The 16,405-nt window shown below is 38.4% G+C and overlaps 1 protein-coding gene across 5 annotated transcripts in view; it reads right to left on the reverse strand.

The window, feature by feature from the left end:
- Positions 1-16,405, reverse strand: part of LOC134792157 (uncharacterized protein DDB_G0284459) — a 130,690-nt gene that overhangs the window by 44,821 nt on the left and 69,464 nt on the right. For all 5 annotated transcript variants that reach the window (XM_063763383.1, XM_063763384.1, XM_063763381.1 and 2 more), the window contains 9 exons: positions 15,442-15,597; positions 14,708-14,997; positions 14,216-14,364; positions 13,723-13,916; positions 9,832-10,162; positions 9,317-9,465; positions 8,808-8,918; positions 8,242-8,383; positions 6,081-6,287 (listed from right to left, as the gene is read on the reverse strand). In XM_063763383.1, coding sequence (XP_063619453.1) covers positions 6,081-6,287; positions 8,242-8,383; positions 8,808-8,918; positions 9,317-9,465; positions 9,832-10,162; positions 13,723-13,916; positions 14,216-14,364; positions 14,708-14,997; positions 15,442-15,597 — 1,729 coding nt within the window. The remainder of the gene's footprint in view (positions 1-6,080; positions 6,288-8,241; positions 8,384-8,807; positions 8,919-9,316; positions 9,466-9,831; positions 10,163-13,722; positions 13,917-14,215; positions 14,365-14,707; positions 14,998-15,441; positions 15,598-16,405) is intronic.

Below are 16,405 nucleotides of genomic sequence, written 5' to 3' on the forward strand. Positions count from 1 at the left end.
TTACGGATGGATAGGTATTCAATAACAATACCTAGTCAATAAAGTGATTGGTAGGTATGGTATCAGACTAGCTAATGCTGATTGCTTCTAATGAAGTATGGATATGAATAATGTGATCGCATTTAGATATGTTCGATATGAAGTCGTCCCTTCATAACAATTACATGTTATGACTATAAAGTATTAATGTGCATATTTTGTGATCATAACAAATAAATGTCCTTTATCTTATCTTATCTTATCTTAAAACATAAATATTGTAGGTACTGTTTTATTATGTCGGACATACAACCTGTCGAGTCTAGTGGTGCTGAAATTTACCAGCCTGAAATTGTTGATTAGAAAATGTTGTATACCTAATACCTACTTAATCATCCTTTTTGTTTTATTCTAATTTTAATGGATGTTACTCTTCAATATTTTTACCTACAAATTCTACAAAACAGTGTACTTACAGGTATAATGTATTGAAAAACTACAGATAAAATTATAGTAAGTACCTACATAATAAATTTATAAAAAAAAAAACTTTTTCTTAACATTGTATAGGTTCTCTCCATCTCCTACCTTACTTTCTTTGAATTTTTTACCATCGTAGGTAACGATTTTCATATTTAAGTTATAGGTTATATTTAAATGGCGACGGCGGTAGGTCAATATTTTATGTTTGTCAAGCAAGTGTGAAGAGAGGTGTTAAAAAGTTGTGTTAATAGAAAATGAACGTATAGGAATACGATAGACGGTGTTTTAAGCGTACCTATCTAATACATATATGTATAAATAAATTACAATTTCAAACGTGCTTAACCAAAGGAAATATGTCATGAAATTATTATCTTTGCTAGTGTAATTACGACAAATTTTATCTTTGTGCACTTACATAGAAAGTCAATGACCAGACACTGCAGTCAATTTGAGTAATGATCCTCGTCCTGAATGATAACAAAGTGTCAACTGTTTGTATTGTACCCTGCCCTGCCACAATAAATCATTAGTTTAAAAACGGAAGAACCATATTTTGCTGCACGTGCAAAGCTAAAAATAATTGTAGTTTTTACATTTCATTGAACACGACCGTTCAAGGGACTGACGGGACTGTTGTCATTGCCATTTCCAAGACCAAGGAACGTAGGAGGGTGATTCTTAGGCAAATGTAAATAAACCACCGTTTTACCCACTGTTGGCCATTCCGTCTAAGAAGTCTAGCTATTATAATTTTAATTATTGTACTGTTTATGGGATGTTAGGTGCTGCTTTAGCCAGCAGGTTAGCTAAATTTAGAACCTTAGCTTTTCTTAATCCGTAGCTACGAAGGTATTGTAATGTTGTTTACTGATTTTAATTGTAAATGTAACATTAAAATTAGGTAGTTTGCAATTGTTGGCGTTTTAAAGGCCGCCGCTGAAACGGCCGTTCAGAATGACCCAGGATTTGTTTACGCACCGGCTAATTGAATTAACGACCTGCAATGCAAGCAGTAATCTCTGCCGAGTTTATTTGTGTCAACAGGATTTCTTCCACTTGGACGATCACAATTACCCTGATATTTTCAAAACAAATGACATCTTACAATCGTGCACTCATAAACATCATAATTTAGAATTACTCCGACTTGAACTTGGTGAACTAGCACATTTCAATTAGGTACAGTTCGATCAATGACCCGCGATCAGATTTTTTGATTAACAATTCGATCGATTAGCACGTGTGTCGTGCCGGCGTGCAGTGCGCGTCGTGCTCTTGCTCGTGCCGCGTTCGTTCTCGCGCGCGACCATTGGCAGACTAGCTGCAACCCACCGCACTCGAGATGGACCGCGAAGCCCCATGCCAGGGAAGTTAATCAAATCGCCTAACAAGCGCAAGAGTTGAACGTGCAGGCAACCTGTGTAAGTTAACTCTCAGATTACGTTTGGTTGTTAGGGATGTTGAGGCCATATTTATACTGGTTTGCCTTCATGTTTGAGTTGCTTGCACTCAGTAAGCATTTGAATGTATCGCCAGCTGCGCCACGCTTTATCTGATTACCTCATGGAGCAAGGACCTTTCGTCACAAAGCTCACCGTAAAATCCACCTTGAAAATTCGTGCCCGCGCGGCGATATTCTCTTGCGCAATGCTTTTTTATGCAGATTGTTTGAAACCAGATATGTTGCAATTATTGATTAGTTTTCTGAAATCCAATTAGGACTTTGCAAGAGTTTAAGCAAAAAAGGGTTTTTACTACTGTGGTCTGTGGAATACTTTATTAGTGCTTTAATTAAAACTTGCCGTACGGCTAAGAAGCGGTATAAGTATTTTTTTTTTGGTGCGGTAGTAAGTAACTTACATGAGCTGTGTAAAACATTTTCATCTGGACAGAAGCCATGAATCCAAAGGCAGTAGCCAAGGCAAAGCTCGCATATCGTTTACCGCGTTAAAACCGCCACTAGAAGGTAGCGTGGCTCTACTCTATTGTCGTGGAGCCGCTATTGTTGCACCGCGCGCACATGGAGGTCGAACAAACACCCACAATTAATACCATCGGAACGGAACCGAAATGGCTGCCTTTGTTCTAAATACGACACCTTCCATTATAATCTAATTGTGCCAACATTAGACAACTGGCAGCTTTACCTACATTGAATTCTTCGATTATGCATTCGGCAATTTTGCTTTGGTATCCGGCACGCTCATACACGGATATTTTCCAATTGAGCATGACATGATGACAATATAAAAATGCATTCAAATTAAAATAACATTCTTGACCTTAAACTTTACGTTAACATTAACCTTTCCAGTTTAAAATGTGCGGACTGTGTCGGTAACTCGGTATAGGTATAATATCGGAAACGTGGCCCTTGAATTCTTTACATAATTACAGTAAAATTGGACCATTTAAAATAATTGCAACTTTTCTTTCCGCGTGGCATTTCTCCATCTTGCTATATGACTCCCTGACTATTATGTCCGCTAAATGCTTTAGTCTGGCTGGTCCTATTGAAAATGTTAAATTATCTTTTAAATACTTTAGCCTGAATTATTAGACTCTACTGTGTCGGCCGCTGTAATTAGCGTTTAGAAAGCTTTTGAGGGTTAGCTGTACTTACATATAACATCTTATTTTAGTTCAATGCTAGTCCAATAATGACAAGATGATAATCGATGCTTTCTGTTTTTGAGGTTGGTATTTGGAAATTAATGATACCTAAGTGTTTTGTTTTGAATTCGGACTAATAATTAAGTGAATTGAATTATAATAACACAGTTTGGAGCTTAAAAGGTACTTTTTTTTGGATAAACAAACAATCTTTCGCTGCCCACGTACGATTGTTTCTTATCCTGCCACCAATCTAGGTTGGCAATTTAAAAAAATCTGACAAGAAAAAAGGACGACGCATTTTAAAAGCCGTAAGCTCTTTCGCGTTGTCACGAAGCGATTGTTTATCGCGAAGCATGACGGCGTAGGAAGTCGTTAACGGGTTCAAACCGAGAAGCGCATAATTAATATTGAGGCCCAGACGGTTAAATTGTGCATGGAGCGGCTTGGTGCATTACAGTTACAGAAGTTGATGAGGATTGCCGGAAAGAGGGATATGCGTGCAATATGGTGGGATAAAGACTTTGCTTAAAAAGTACCTAGCTAAAGAACCTACTGTACATCGAGATTATATACTTAATAGTGTAGGACTCTATACTTGCAATATCATAAGCAAAAAGTTTTTTGGAAAAGGTCGCTCTTTAGCGATGCGATAAGGCGTTGAGCTTATTGTTATATTTAAAATATATAATAAAAGATACAGAATATATGTTGTGCATGAGCTTGTAGGTACATTTTACTGTACATATATGATCTTCTTTCTGTGGCTTGGACCGTAAACAATCAAGTTTATGGAACCTAAAGAAGTGTTCAGGGCTGAATATAGGTACCTAAGCTTTTAAACTTCGTTGTTGGGCTTGTAGAAGAAGTATCCCAAAATGGTAAATAAAGGTATAATAAGTAACAATTTATGCTGACTTTTACAAGCGAAAATACTTTTATTACACTTTCTCAATTACATTTGGTCTGAGTGCAATGTTGCGTAAGAAATTACTGTTAACGTTTACTTGAAATTACCAAAATTTTGCGGTTACATCAATAACAACTTTCATAGTATGTTCATTTATTTGTTGACTTTGCACTGAATTAGTTGGTCTGTAAATGTCTGTATACTCAGGACATAATAACGTCAAAGTCGCGATCATTTATTGTTTTCCTTCATTTGTTTTGGTGTGAATTCCAATATTAATCAATTGTTTTCTAGTCTAGTTATAATAGCAATAACATTACCAAGTTGTTGATATTGATTGATGTGTATAACAGTGAGTAGCCGTCATCTTAACACAAAATAATCATACAATATAAAGGAATTGTTTATGCATACCTACCTACCTATATTCCATAATGGAAAATCACAGGCGCCAAGAATTACCCCATCACATTGAAGTAAAAATAGTTATTTGTTTTACAAGGGGGCAAAGTTGTTGTTTAACCGCTCGTGCTAATATTGATATGATACCCGAGCAAGCGAAAGATTCCAAAATTGAACCACGAGCGTAGCGAGTGGTTCGAAAAATGGAATCTTCAGCGTTGGGGGTCATCCATTAATTACGTCACACGAATTTCTAGGTTTTTTTACCCCTCCCCCCCTCCTTGTCACACTTGGTCACATTTGGCAAACCCCTCCCCCCTGGTGTGACGTCACATTTCTTCAACGAAATCGGCAATTATTCATTTGATATTACTTATATCAAAATATTTTTGACAAAAAAATATTAGTAATTTTATAACCCAAAACTGATTAAGAAATAAAATTAAACGAATAAAAACGATTATCATTTCAAAAACTTGTTATTTAAATGTATATTAGCGTATAAAATAATTTAAATACATTTTCGGTTACTGATGAAGATAAAGTGACGTCACAAAGTTTGTGACTCCTTCTCCCCCTTGTCACAACATGTCACATTTTCTTGACCCCCTCCCTAAACGTGTGATGTAATTAATGGATGACCTCTTGCGAGGGTTTCAAAGAACGAGGGTTAAACAAAATTTGCCCCCAAGTGAAACACAAAAATTTCACCACACCAACCCGAAGCAAATATGAAATGTAAAATATCAAACAAAATCAAACCAAATGAAATCCAAATGAATGTTATTAATATTAAATATGTATCATCCAAAATCATCATTTAAAAGTCTATTCTACCAGCAAACATAAGAAAACAACTCAAAATTTGCATTTGATTACTTTGCCTCACATGTGAATAAAATGCAACTTTGCAATCAGTTTTTGAAGTGCACAAAGTAAGCCTTTCCGAGCTGGTGTGGTGAAAATAAATAAATTCGGTCATTCTCGATAAAGGTACAATAGGTACATACTATATACATACGGCTTAATCATCTGTATGATCAGTTTATTTATTGCATTGCCTGAGCTTGGCCACTTTTGAACGTTCAAGGGAGCCTTTACCAGCCTGGTGTGGTGAAAAATGTTATTTTCTAGAAACTCACTCATATAGTGAACAGCGATTACTACAATTATAGGCTAATAATGGCCGATATATCTCTAAATGTTTCTTATCATTCCATTCCTCTATCATCCTAGTAATGTAAGCTGTACCTTTTAATTCCCTAAGCATACAAGAGTTCAGCTACAAACGATGTACTTTTAACGCACTGTTTTGTTTTGTTACCAAAGGCAAAGAATTATCGCATTGCGCATATATGTACTATGTGTTCTTAATGAGATATATCTAAGGAAACATCTGTATCTATGCATGTTTGTTCAATGACTGTTTCTTGTATATTTGTTTCTGCGTTATCTCCGAAATATAAACTATAAAATAAAATAAAATAAATATACTACACTCACCCAATGTTAGACAGGCTGGTGTTGCTGGCCGTGAGCGACCCCGTGGTGCTCTTGCCCTGCGCCATGGCGGCCAGCTGCCGGTCCAGGAAGTTGTTCTGCTCGAGCAGCTGACTCCACTGGCGCACGGCAGTCTTGGACGAGGAGAGCTCCTGGCTAATTATGGCCAATGTAATTATACTACACTCACCCGATGTTAGACAGGCTGGTGTTGCTGGCCGTGAGGGACTCTGTGGTGCTCTTGCCCTGCGCCATGGCGGCCAGCTGCCGGTCCAGGAAGTTGTTCTGCTCGAGCAGCTGACTCCACTGGCGCACGGCGGTCTTGGACGAGGAGAGCTCCTGGCGGAGCTGACGCTCGTCCAGGGAGTTGAGGCCGCTGCGTAGAGAACTGTCTAGCCTGGTGGGTAGAAACAAATTGTATCTTAGACACAGTCATCTACGAGTAGTGTGAAAGTACAGTTGTAGTGCATAATTGTTTTCCTTCGTATTTTCACGGAAACGTACGAACGTGTCTTGCTATTTTAGTCAGTCTGGGTACAAAAAGTGCTGACGTTGACTGAAATAGCATGACAAATACGAACGTTTCCGTGCAAAATACGAAGGAGACCAATTATGCACTACATCTGTGTAGTAGGCTAATCGATAAGCAAAAGTGTAAATTTGTAATTGTTCGATTTACCTACAATTTGGTTTCATTTGATCAAATCGTCGTGAGTCATGAGTTTTTTTTTAGACCAAACTAGTGTCCTAAGATAAATTAGCTTTTCCTGGAAAAACTTACTTTCAATACCTACTTGAAACTGTTTTGGCCCGAAAACCCGGATTTCCCTTTCTTAATATTGCAATATTTATACCAGAATCTCGTCCATATATCGTCCAAATGGGTAATTAAAGGACGACATAAATTAACCGTTTATGAGGTGCTGATAAATATAAGGAAGAGCTGTGTTAATTGGCGGAAACAAGCTTCCTTGTTTCCGCCATTAAGAAACGGCATCTGTCGTGAAGTAAAATAGAGCCGCCACTTCAAAGACAACACGCGAGGAAAAATGTCAGCGAAGTTAATATATATTAATGGCTTTTATTTTTATATAAGCGTCTACGTTACATTCAAATAAATAATATAAAATACAATACACAATTATTAAAGTTATCTTCCATCTACGTCACATACTTTTCTACAGAATATTTTTATGTATTTAAACAGTTATTTTTATTACCTATAAGAAGTATGTAGTATTTTAATAGGACAACTAGCATTCTATGGTCACTGATCCGTAACGACATTACATTGACATTTTATAATGTCAATGTAACTCCCACTGATATTCATTTCTAGACAATCATCCCACGGATTTCTACTTAATGACTCTATTTTGAACAAGGTCGCAGTTGCGACATTTGCTTGGACAGTATTATAATTGAAATTATAAAATTAAATTAAGTTCTCGTTTAAGTTATCATTCTACAGTTTACGCACGAAGTCCGATTCGTCCGCTGTTTCGAAGACTGGTCACTAGGTACCTATAGTATTTTTCAAACAGCGTGATGGGTACAATGACTGGTGCCATCTCAATACAATTATGCGGTTATTAAATGTATGGTGATGGCATCTGTCACCGTACCAAATACCAATGCTGTTTTTGACAAATACGTTGGTAAACAATAATGCAGGCGTTATTCATAAAATCGCTAAGCCTCGATTAACAATTAATCGTTTGTCTTATTCTGTAATTTTGAATTATGCATTTGCAAGAAATAGTTATTGGTTTTACAAGTGGGCAAAGTTGTTGTTTAACTGCTCGTGCTAATATTGATATGATGATATCCGAGCAAGCGAAAGATTCCAAAATTGAACCATGAGCGCAGCGAGTGGTTAAAAAAATGGAATCTAGAGCGTTGCGGGGGTTTCAAAGCACGAGGGTTAATCAAAATTTGCCCCCGAGTGAAACACAAAATTTTTCAGCACACTAACCCGAAGAAAATATTATCTGTAAGATAAGATATCAAACAAAATCAAATCCAAATGAGTGTTATTAAATATTTATCATTCAAAATCATCATTTAAAAGTCAATTCTACCAGCAAACAAGAAGTATATAAACTCAAAATTTGCAATTGATTACTTTTTCTCACTTGTGAATAAAATGTAATTTTACTATGAGTATTTGGTCAATCAAGAGAGCCTTCACCAGTTGGTGTGGTGAAAAAAAAAAACTAATTTAGGCTTAGGGAGGGGGTAAGGGGTACGGTCAGCCAAGAAAGTGGTTTACCACTTTTCGACTCTATCAATCAGATGATAGAGTCGAAAAGTGGTAAACCATTTTCTTGGCTGACTATACCCTTAAATACCTTTCGATGTAATCGTCAACGCTCTGCAGGCTGGTGACAGATCGCGCGAGGTCATTGTCCATCATCAGGTCATCAGAAGCCAGGCTGGATAACGTGTCCAGAGAAGGTGTCCGTTCTGCGCCGCCATTCCGCAGCCCATTTACTAATAAAAAAATTATACCATACCATATGCTTGTATTAAGGGTATTTTATTCTCTTTTCAAGATATTTTAAGATCGGTAGGCAAAGAAATCTGTGAGTAGCCAACTTATCGACAAGTATTTTTGTACTGAATGACCTATGCAAGACTTCGTGCATATCTCGTATAATACGGTAATTAAAGTAGGTAGGTAGGTAGGTAGGTAGGCTCAGGCGGTCTAGCATGAGTTGCGTTCTCGCGCGCGAGTCCATTACCATACTTGAAGTTGTGCTAGATCTATGGAGTTGCGCGCGAGAACGCAACTCATGCTAGTAGGCCAGATGTATAGGTATTACATGTCGTGTCTTACAGATTTTTTTTTTCAATTTTTTAAGTTCTCATAACATTCATTATATTTTAGTCACAGATAAAATTATAATTTGCCTACCTTTACGATTTCTTTGGGCTAAAGGACTAGCGGGGATGCGTTCCCTGGACCTCCTCAGCTGTTTGCTGTTCTCAGATTCCTGCTTGCTTGGTGGGCTCCCCTCGTTGTTTTCTGTAAACATGTTTTATAATCAAAATTTTTCAATGAATATAACGATAAGTGCCAACAATCAGCGACCAATACACCATCCTCACTAATGGGTAGGTAAGAATTATTTGATAAACGTCCTAGTTTTTCACAGGTTAATTGGTACCAATAATTGTGGTCATGTCTATCATCTCTAGGTACCTATTGCAAGAAATTAAGACAAAAGGGGACGACCGCTTTACGATACAAACGTAATCCTCTTTTTCCTCCCTGGATATATTGTAATTTTTTTGGAAAATATTTTTACATCTATGGTCGAAGAAATCCGAACCGTCCAAAAGTGATAAGGACTCCAAGGTGTGTAGGCGTGCCCAGTGTCTACGATTCGTATCGACAAGTTACAGGCGACTCTCGTTACTCACTCCTGAACAGCAGGGCTGGCTGGTCGGCGATCTCATCGTCGAAGAAATCCCGGCCGTCCGAGAGCGACAAGGACCCTGAAGCGTGTGTGGGCGTGCCCGGTGACTCTGGCGACACGTTTTTGCTGTCCTCGCCGTTCCGCGTCTCTTCGCTGGTAAAAAATAAGAAAATTAAAGTAACATTTTATAACGGAAATATTATCATCAGATCATCACAGTCATCATTAGACATCAAAAGGCTTCGGAGGTAAATCTTAAAAGCTGATATGTGGAATTTAGACTCCTAAGAGAGAAATTTAAAGCTTTTAGAATATAATAGAATAGAAACTCATTTTGTATAAGAAACACCACTAACTTGACCAACCTTAAATCAATATTTCCTATTGGGGTCAGTTCTAGGAAATTTCAAATACGTAATACCTAATGCCTTTCAAAAACATGCCAGACTTTGGATTCCATTGATATTTAAGTGGACATCTGGTTACAACTGCGGACGTTTAAGAAAAGAGAAGACTTACACAACTTCATTAGCAGTCTGCAACAGCTCCCCATCCACTCCATCCTCATCAGCCGGTTCCGGCGACTTGGTCTTAGTATTGGCTGTCTGATACGCCGACGAGATAGACGGTGGGTCTCTCTCAACCACCAGCTCGTTCACCGAGTCACTAGTACTGGTGGAAGAGATGAGGCTGTCCGCTGGAGATGTCTCGTCGTCCAATAGGCTTTGAGTGGAAATCTCTAGGGCTGATATGTCGAATTTGGACTCTTCTAAGGTGAGCGTTAGGTGGTGGTCCACGCTTTGGTTTGTGCAAGTGCTTGTTGTACTGTAGTTGGAGCTTGTCATTGAACCTGTAAATATATTTATTATTATAGCTAGTTAGGCCAAGCAATAAGAAGGTATAGAGGGAAATGCTTTGAACACGATTTTTGACTCCGTAACTTTGTTTGGACTTTGTTAGGAGGTGAACATATCAAAAAGTCCCCGGCCGTAGCCTTTGAGCCGCGGAGAGAGGGGTAAGAAGGTCCCATATTGTGGTATTTCAATTATATCATGGAAACTTTGCGTCTTAGCGACATGACTACTTAGGCCCTAAGTCTTAGGGCCAATTGCACCATCGCACTAACCCGGGGTTTACAGATTAAATCTGGAGTTACCATGGTTACCAGTACAATTTGACACTGGGTTAACGGTTTGACTGGTTAACCCCGGGTTAGTGGGATGGTGCAAGTGGCGCTTAAACAAACCGAAAGCTGACTAAAATTGCTACAAGTTTAATTTAGTCAAATTTTTCGGGATATTCTCTCTTGAAAGTTTATTTGGGGCTCTCAATTTCATCTTGACTTCTACATCAGTATAATAATATGGCGATGACTTATTTATTTATTTATTTATTGTTCCATACAAAATTTGTACATCATTACAGTGAAAACTAAGGTACTATAGAAATGAATGGATAAAAGAAAAAATATATACGAGAAATAACAGGAACATAATAATTCATAATTTCAAGTGATATCGAGAGTTTCACAATACAACTGACATATACGAAATATATTTGCCCAGGGAGTTGCAAAAATATCACTTTCTGGTGCCCATGACAGAAGCGAGTTCATAAGTCTTATAGTGCTCGCACGGCCGGAGAGTTCATGTATGGCAATGGAAATATTCAATAACTCAACATGCAGATGGTTTTTTAACGACTTAAGGCTGCGTTGGCAGTGGAAATCTTTAGTTCATGAAACGCTGCATTTTATCTGGTACAACGGCTAATGTATGTACATATGTAGAGCTATTATACTAAATTATTCCTTTATTTATCTTGGGTCTTATTATTACTAGCTTTTGCCCGCGACTTCGTCAGCGTGGTATTATTAATTTAGGTAGGTGGCTATTATTTTATTCAATCTGCGTTTTGTTGATTCCCCATACAAACTTCAACCCCCCCTTTTCATCCCCTTAAAGGGTGAATTCTTGAATGAAAACTACCCTTTGGCCTTCCCCGGGACTCAAACTATCTCTATACCAAAATTCAACTAAATCGTGCACTGGTGCTACACCGCGCGGGCGGGACCGTTCCTATTGACAAAGTTTGTTGTGCAGTTGTTGTTTAGTCCCCATACAAAATTCCACCCCTTTAAGGGATGATTTCTGGGATAAAAACTATCCTATGTCCTTCCTCGGGACTCAAACAATCTCTATACCAAATTTCATCTAAATCGGTTCAGCGGTTTAAGCGTGAAGAGGTAACAGACAGACAGACAGACTTCCTTTTATAATATTAAATTAAAGTATGGATTAAGTATTGACAACTTACTAATGCGAATGTTTCTCTGTGTGATTTGATCTTTATTAATTATGGAAAAATATTAATAGTAGTTTATGTGACTGCTACATAATGAAAGGCATTAAAACTAGAGTGTGGGTTTATGAAACGAACGCAGTGAGTTTCATAATAGTATCACATAGTATTTCATAATGCCTAATTATGTACAGTTACATACACTGCTTTATCTTCACACATATTATAAACTTTCTATGATATATTCACTAACCTTATATTACAGCCGACATTCGGGCACTTTGCTGTCTGGTGGAACTCGCGCATATGAGGTGGCGTCTCCGAAATATCTTTATCGCACATTTTACACGAGACGTTTGTTATAGTTAGGTACTTTAAAAACAACAAAACAAATTATTTTTTACTTACAATCTAATTAAAAGATAAACGGTACTGTACGTCAAATGGTGGCAAATGGAAACTATTAGGTACAACATTTTCACAGATAAGAAATTTGCTGTAACAAAACAGTTTATCGTAATGTGGGCCATTATTTACGGATTTTGAAGGCATCATAGAGGGTTTATGATAATATATGTGTGTAGATAAATCAATTTCAAAACTGCTTCCCTAATTACATTTTGATTACCTAATTGGGTTGGGTGGGTGCTACTTGTTAGTCGATTAAGGTTACATTCGAATAGTAGCGTTGCTGTTGTAGCGTTGCCGCATTGCTGTCGCGTTTAGAACTTAGAACTTGCAGTTGTCACTCATTTATCAAGGAGATTTGAAGGAGAGACATTGGCATCGCCCGCGTCAACAGTTTACAGCGGTAACGCTACAAAAGCAATGATTCTGCATCCGTCATCCGAATTGGACCTTTACGAGTATGCTCGTGTAACCGTTTACAGTAATTACTTAGGTAATGTTTCATACGATCTTTTGCTGCGAATTTGACCATTATTTTATTTACCAAAACTGATGGATTTTGAATAACATTGGAGTATTAATATAATCAAATTCATCATAGTCATAGCAACGTCACCATGTTTCAAAAACTAACTATATATCTGTTTATAACTTTATTTTACACTATAATGGCCGAACAATATTTTAACATTCTAAGTTATACAAATTGTACCGATCCTGACTTGCCTTACGTAGATAATTTGCCTCTCATTTTAAACGTCGAACTATATAACAACAGCAATGGTTACAACATGGGAAGAGGAAATATAACATTCAAAGAAGATTTGAAAGCAGAAGGCAAGAGCGGCACTTTACGATTTGGCCTCGAAATAGGAAACCAAATCATTTGGAAATACAGAATGAGAAACTTGAAATGCGACAACTTCATCGGAAAGAAGTTTTTAAATCTCTATCGGATTAAACACGAGAAGAACTGCGAAGTTAAGAAAGGATTCTACCGCTTCAATAATGTAAATTACTCGTATTTACTATTTGATCAGGTTAAAGGTATGGAGCTATTGACTTGTGGTAAAGCGGCGATCTGGATTGATATCCGTACTAAAACACACACTATTGGCTGCTGGATCATTCGTTACTCACTTGGCGTTTGTACGAAGAAAAATCAGGAATAAGATTTTTTGTTGTTAATGTGTTAACTGCAATAAAAGATTATTCGATCGTTTATGTATTTCTATAAAAAAAACAACAGGACAAGTGCGACCTCGAACGACCCGACGCCGCCGTACTTACATTTGTTTTACAAATTTATATATTTCAGGTTTTTCCCTGTATCTGTAGTAAAAGACGATATTACTTGTCAAGCTTATAGCCAACGATAGTAGGTAGTAGTAGGTCAACGGAAAGTATCCTATTACATAATTTTGATTCTCTAGCTAGAGTGTCGAACTGTACGTTTTTTGCGGCATAAACGGCCGTGTCTTTTTTTAAGTTAACTTAGAAGTTTGATTGTTTCACAGCTTCAAGAGACTGTAGACCTGCGTAAACCTATGGTTTTACTTTTAACTCGATACCTCCACGCGTTCCCGAGATCACACACATACGTTATTGACAGACAAACGCACGAACTTTTAACTTTGAACTTAACTTTCTCATTACACGCCAAAAATAACTGGTACTGTAGTGATTTGATCTTCAACTAACCCATCATGGTCCCGCGCAGCGAGTCGTGCTGGCTTAGTGTCAGTGACTTCATGAGCAGTGGATGCGGCACGGGCGGGTCATCGATCACGATGGTCTTCTTTGGCGGATCGTCGACCTTCGGGAGATCGCCGAGCTTGGACTTGTCGTCCTCGCAACTCGACACGCTCAGCGCGATGGACACGTCGTCTTGAGATCTGAAAGAACACATGAATTATTTATTGATACTCTTATTGCGATGCCATAATTTCATAACACTCTTTTCACACTAGTAGGATGAGCTCGTCTCCTTGCTCGATACCAAGTAACCATTGATCTGCTGCTGTATGAATTATGTATTGTTTTTCGCAAACTACTACTGCTGCGAAAAACAGTACATAATTCATACAAGCTGGATCTTACGTCTGCTTTTCCATATTTATATCTTCCATTAGTCTTTAGATAGACTACAGGCTCGGCTCAATGCTGTCAATTTAAACTTCTGTTCTCGACTAACCTGGTGGCCATAGCTTCGCCGGCGGCATGGCTCTGCCAAGCGCTGCTGTTGCCGAAGTGACTCTCCTCGCTCTTGCATGACGGGCTCGATTCCTTGCTCGACACGGTCGTCGGGGACACCACGCCGCTTGACGATTTGATGAATGAGTTCTGGAATATCAACATCAAAGAAATTATATATAATCAAATGGGTATGTATAATATCAATTCATTTAGGTACATAATTAACAAAGAATATGGGGCCAAGAATTGAGCCTTGCGGGACTCCTTTCGTTATATTAGTGAAGCTAAATCTGTGTATGTACCACCTCGTCTATTACTTTTATTTCTACAAACTGTCTCCTATTAGACAAATATGACTTGAACAAGTTTAAAACTTGTCTCCTGATTATGTACAATTCTAGCTTTTGAATCAATATACATGATCAATAGTGTCAAAAGCCAGCTTTTAAATCGAGAAAGATTTTAGTCTCAACAGTTTGGTGTATGTTACCTGCTTATTCAATTTTTCAGGCTGAGCTTTATCCAACACAAACTTCTCTTCATTCTTATAATCCACGGTTTGTATCCGGCTTGGCCTAGTCCTAGTCCGATACCGTTCCAGGGTGGACATGGGGGACTGGCGCGAGCTGTCTGCTACGGGCGATGGCTTGGGCACCACGGGGGAGGGCACGGTGTAGGGGGGAGGGGACGGGGCTTGGTAGATGGGGGAGAGATCTTCGTCGAACGTGCTAGGAAGTTTGGGAAGGGGGATCACAGTATGGCCGGTTATTACTGCGTCATCTGAAAAAATAAATAAATTAGGGAATGCGCACGGGACTGAATTTGTATGGAATTCCCGGTTCCAGGACTGATTTTACATATAAAGCTAGTACCGGGAGGACACACTAATTTACATAAGTATCTACTTCACTTCAAGTATCTAGTGACAATGATATATTAGAGGTCTTCACATAAATAATTACATTGTCTTTTCATGTGTTGACTTCTCGGACAAATTCGATAGGTATAATATTTATTATTTTTAAAACTTTTAAAAGTAAATCGAGAAAAAATGCGTTTAGAGTCAGTGTCGCATTGGAATGTCGAAGTCGAGATTTTGAGAGCTGTTGGTGTTAGGCCTTGGTCTTCCGCTAACATCGTACCCTGCAGCATCATGTTATGTTATGGAATGACGGGGACGCGGCGTACGGCGTGAACAACTGCTTATCGCAAGCGCTCACTGACCCATGATGTCGAGGTCGTCCTGCAGCTCGCGCAGGTGGAAGCTGTGCGCGCCTCGCATCACCATCTCCAGGTTGCGCGGGCGGCGCCGGGCGCGCGGCGACCCCTCTGCCTCGCCGGTGTACACGCCCGAGTCCGACGACACGGCCGAGCTAGCACCTGAATACCATTTCGTTCCATTAGGATGGTATTTCACTAGAAATAGAAGCTAATTGGTTAGGGAAGGTTAGCTTAGAATGAATAATATTAGATTTAAAATTAAAGGGCTAAATTTAATAAATTATAAAACACAACTGATCAGTATAACTCTCTTTAGCAGCAGAGAATGTTGAGTAAGTATATGTCCACCTGGATAGAATGTGATAGAAGAACGTTCGCTTAGTCAATGACTTCGAGGCCAGACGGTTTTGTGGAATACCACCGAAAAGATAGCACAAACTGAGAATCTTAGTCGTCAAGGTTTCTTGCCCGCAAAGTAGGACGGTTGTTAACTACATATATTTCGATTCTACTGTCTCTCTTTGAAAATTAGGCAGAATTTTTACTCGAACGAAATTCACTATTACAGTATTAACTGTACAGTCATAACATAAGAGACATTTGTAGAGCCATAAGAGCGTGTCACATAGTCTTGCGGCCTTGCTTCTAAGAGTAACATATTATTGCAGGTGACTGTAGGTACACGCATGTACCTCCTAGACGTCTAGGAAAAATGCGCTCACAGAAGTAGAGCCTCTGCACTCTGGTTTTAACTAGATGGCTACTTTTTTATATTAGGTACCTGCACATGTAATATTCATATTGTTTAGATAAAATAAAATACAATACCTATCTACACAAAATAATGACTTAAAAACTGAGAAAATTGGTTGTCGTGAAGAGATCGCTTTTTAGCGATAAGACCGCCTGTTGTTGCTTAGTTTTTTATGTTAATTTGCTCTATTTAATCATGATTTCATTGTGCACA

The sequence above is a fragment of the Cydia splendana genome, chromosome 7 (assembly GCF_910591565.1).
Source record: "Cydia splendana chromosome 7, ilCydSple1.2, whole genome shotgun sequence".
Taxonomy (NCBI): domain Eukaryota; kingdom Metazoa; phylum Arthropoda; class Insecta; order Lepidoptera; family Tortricidae; genus Cydia; species Cydia splendana.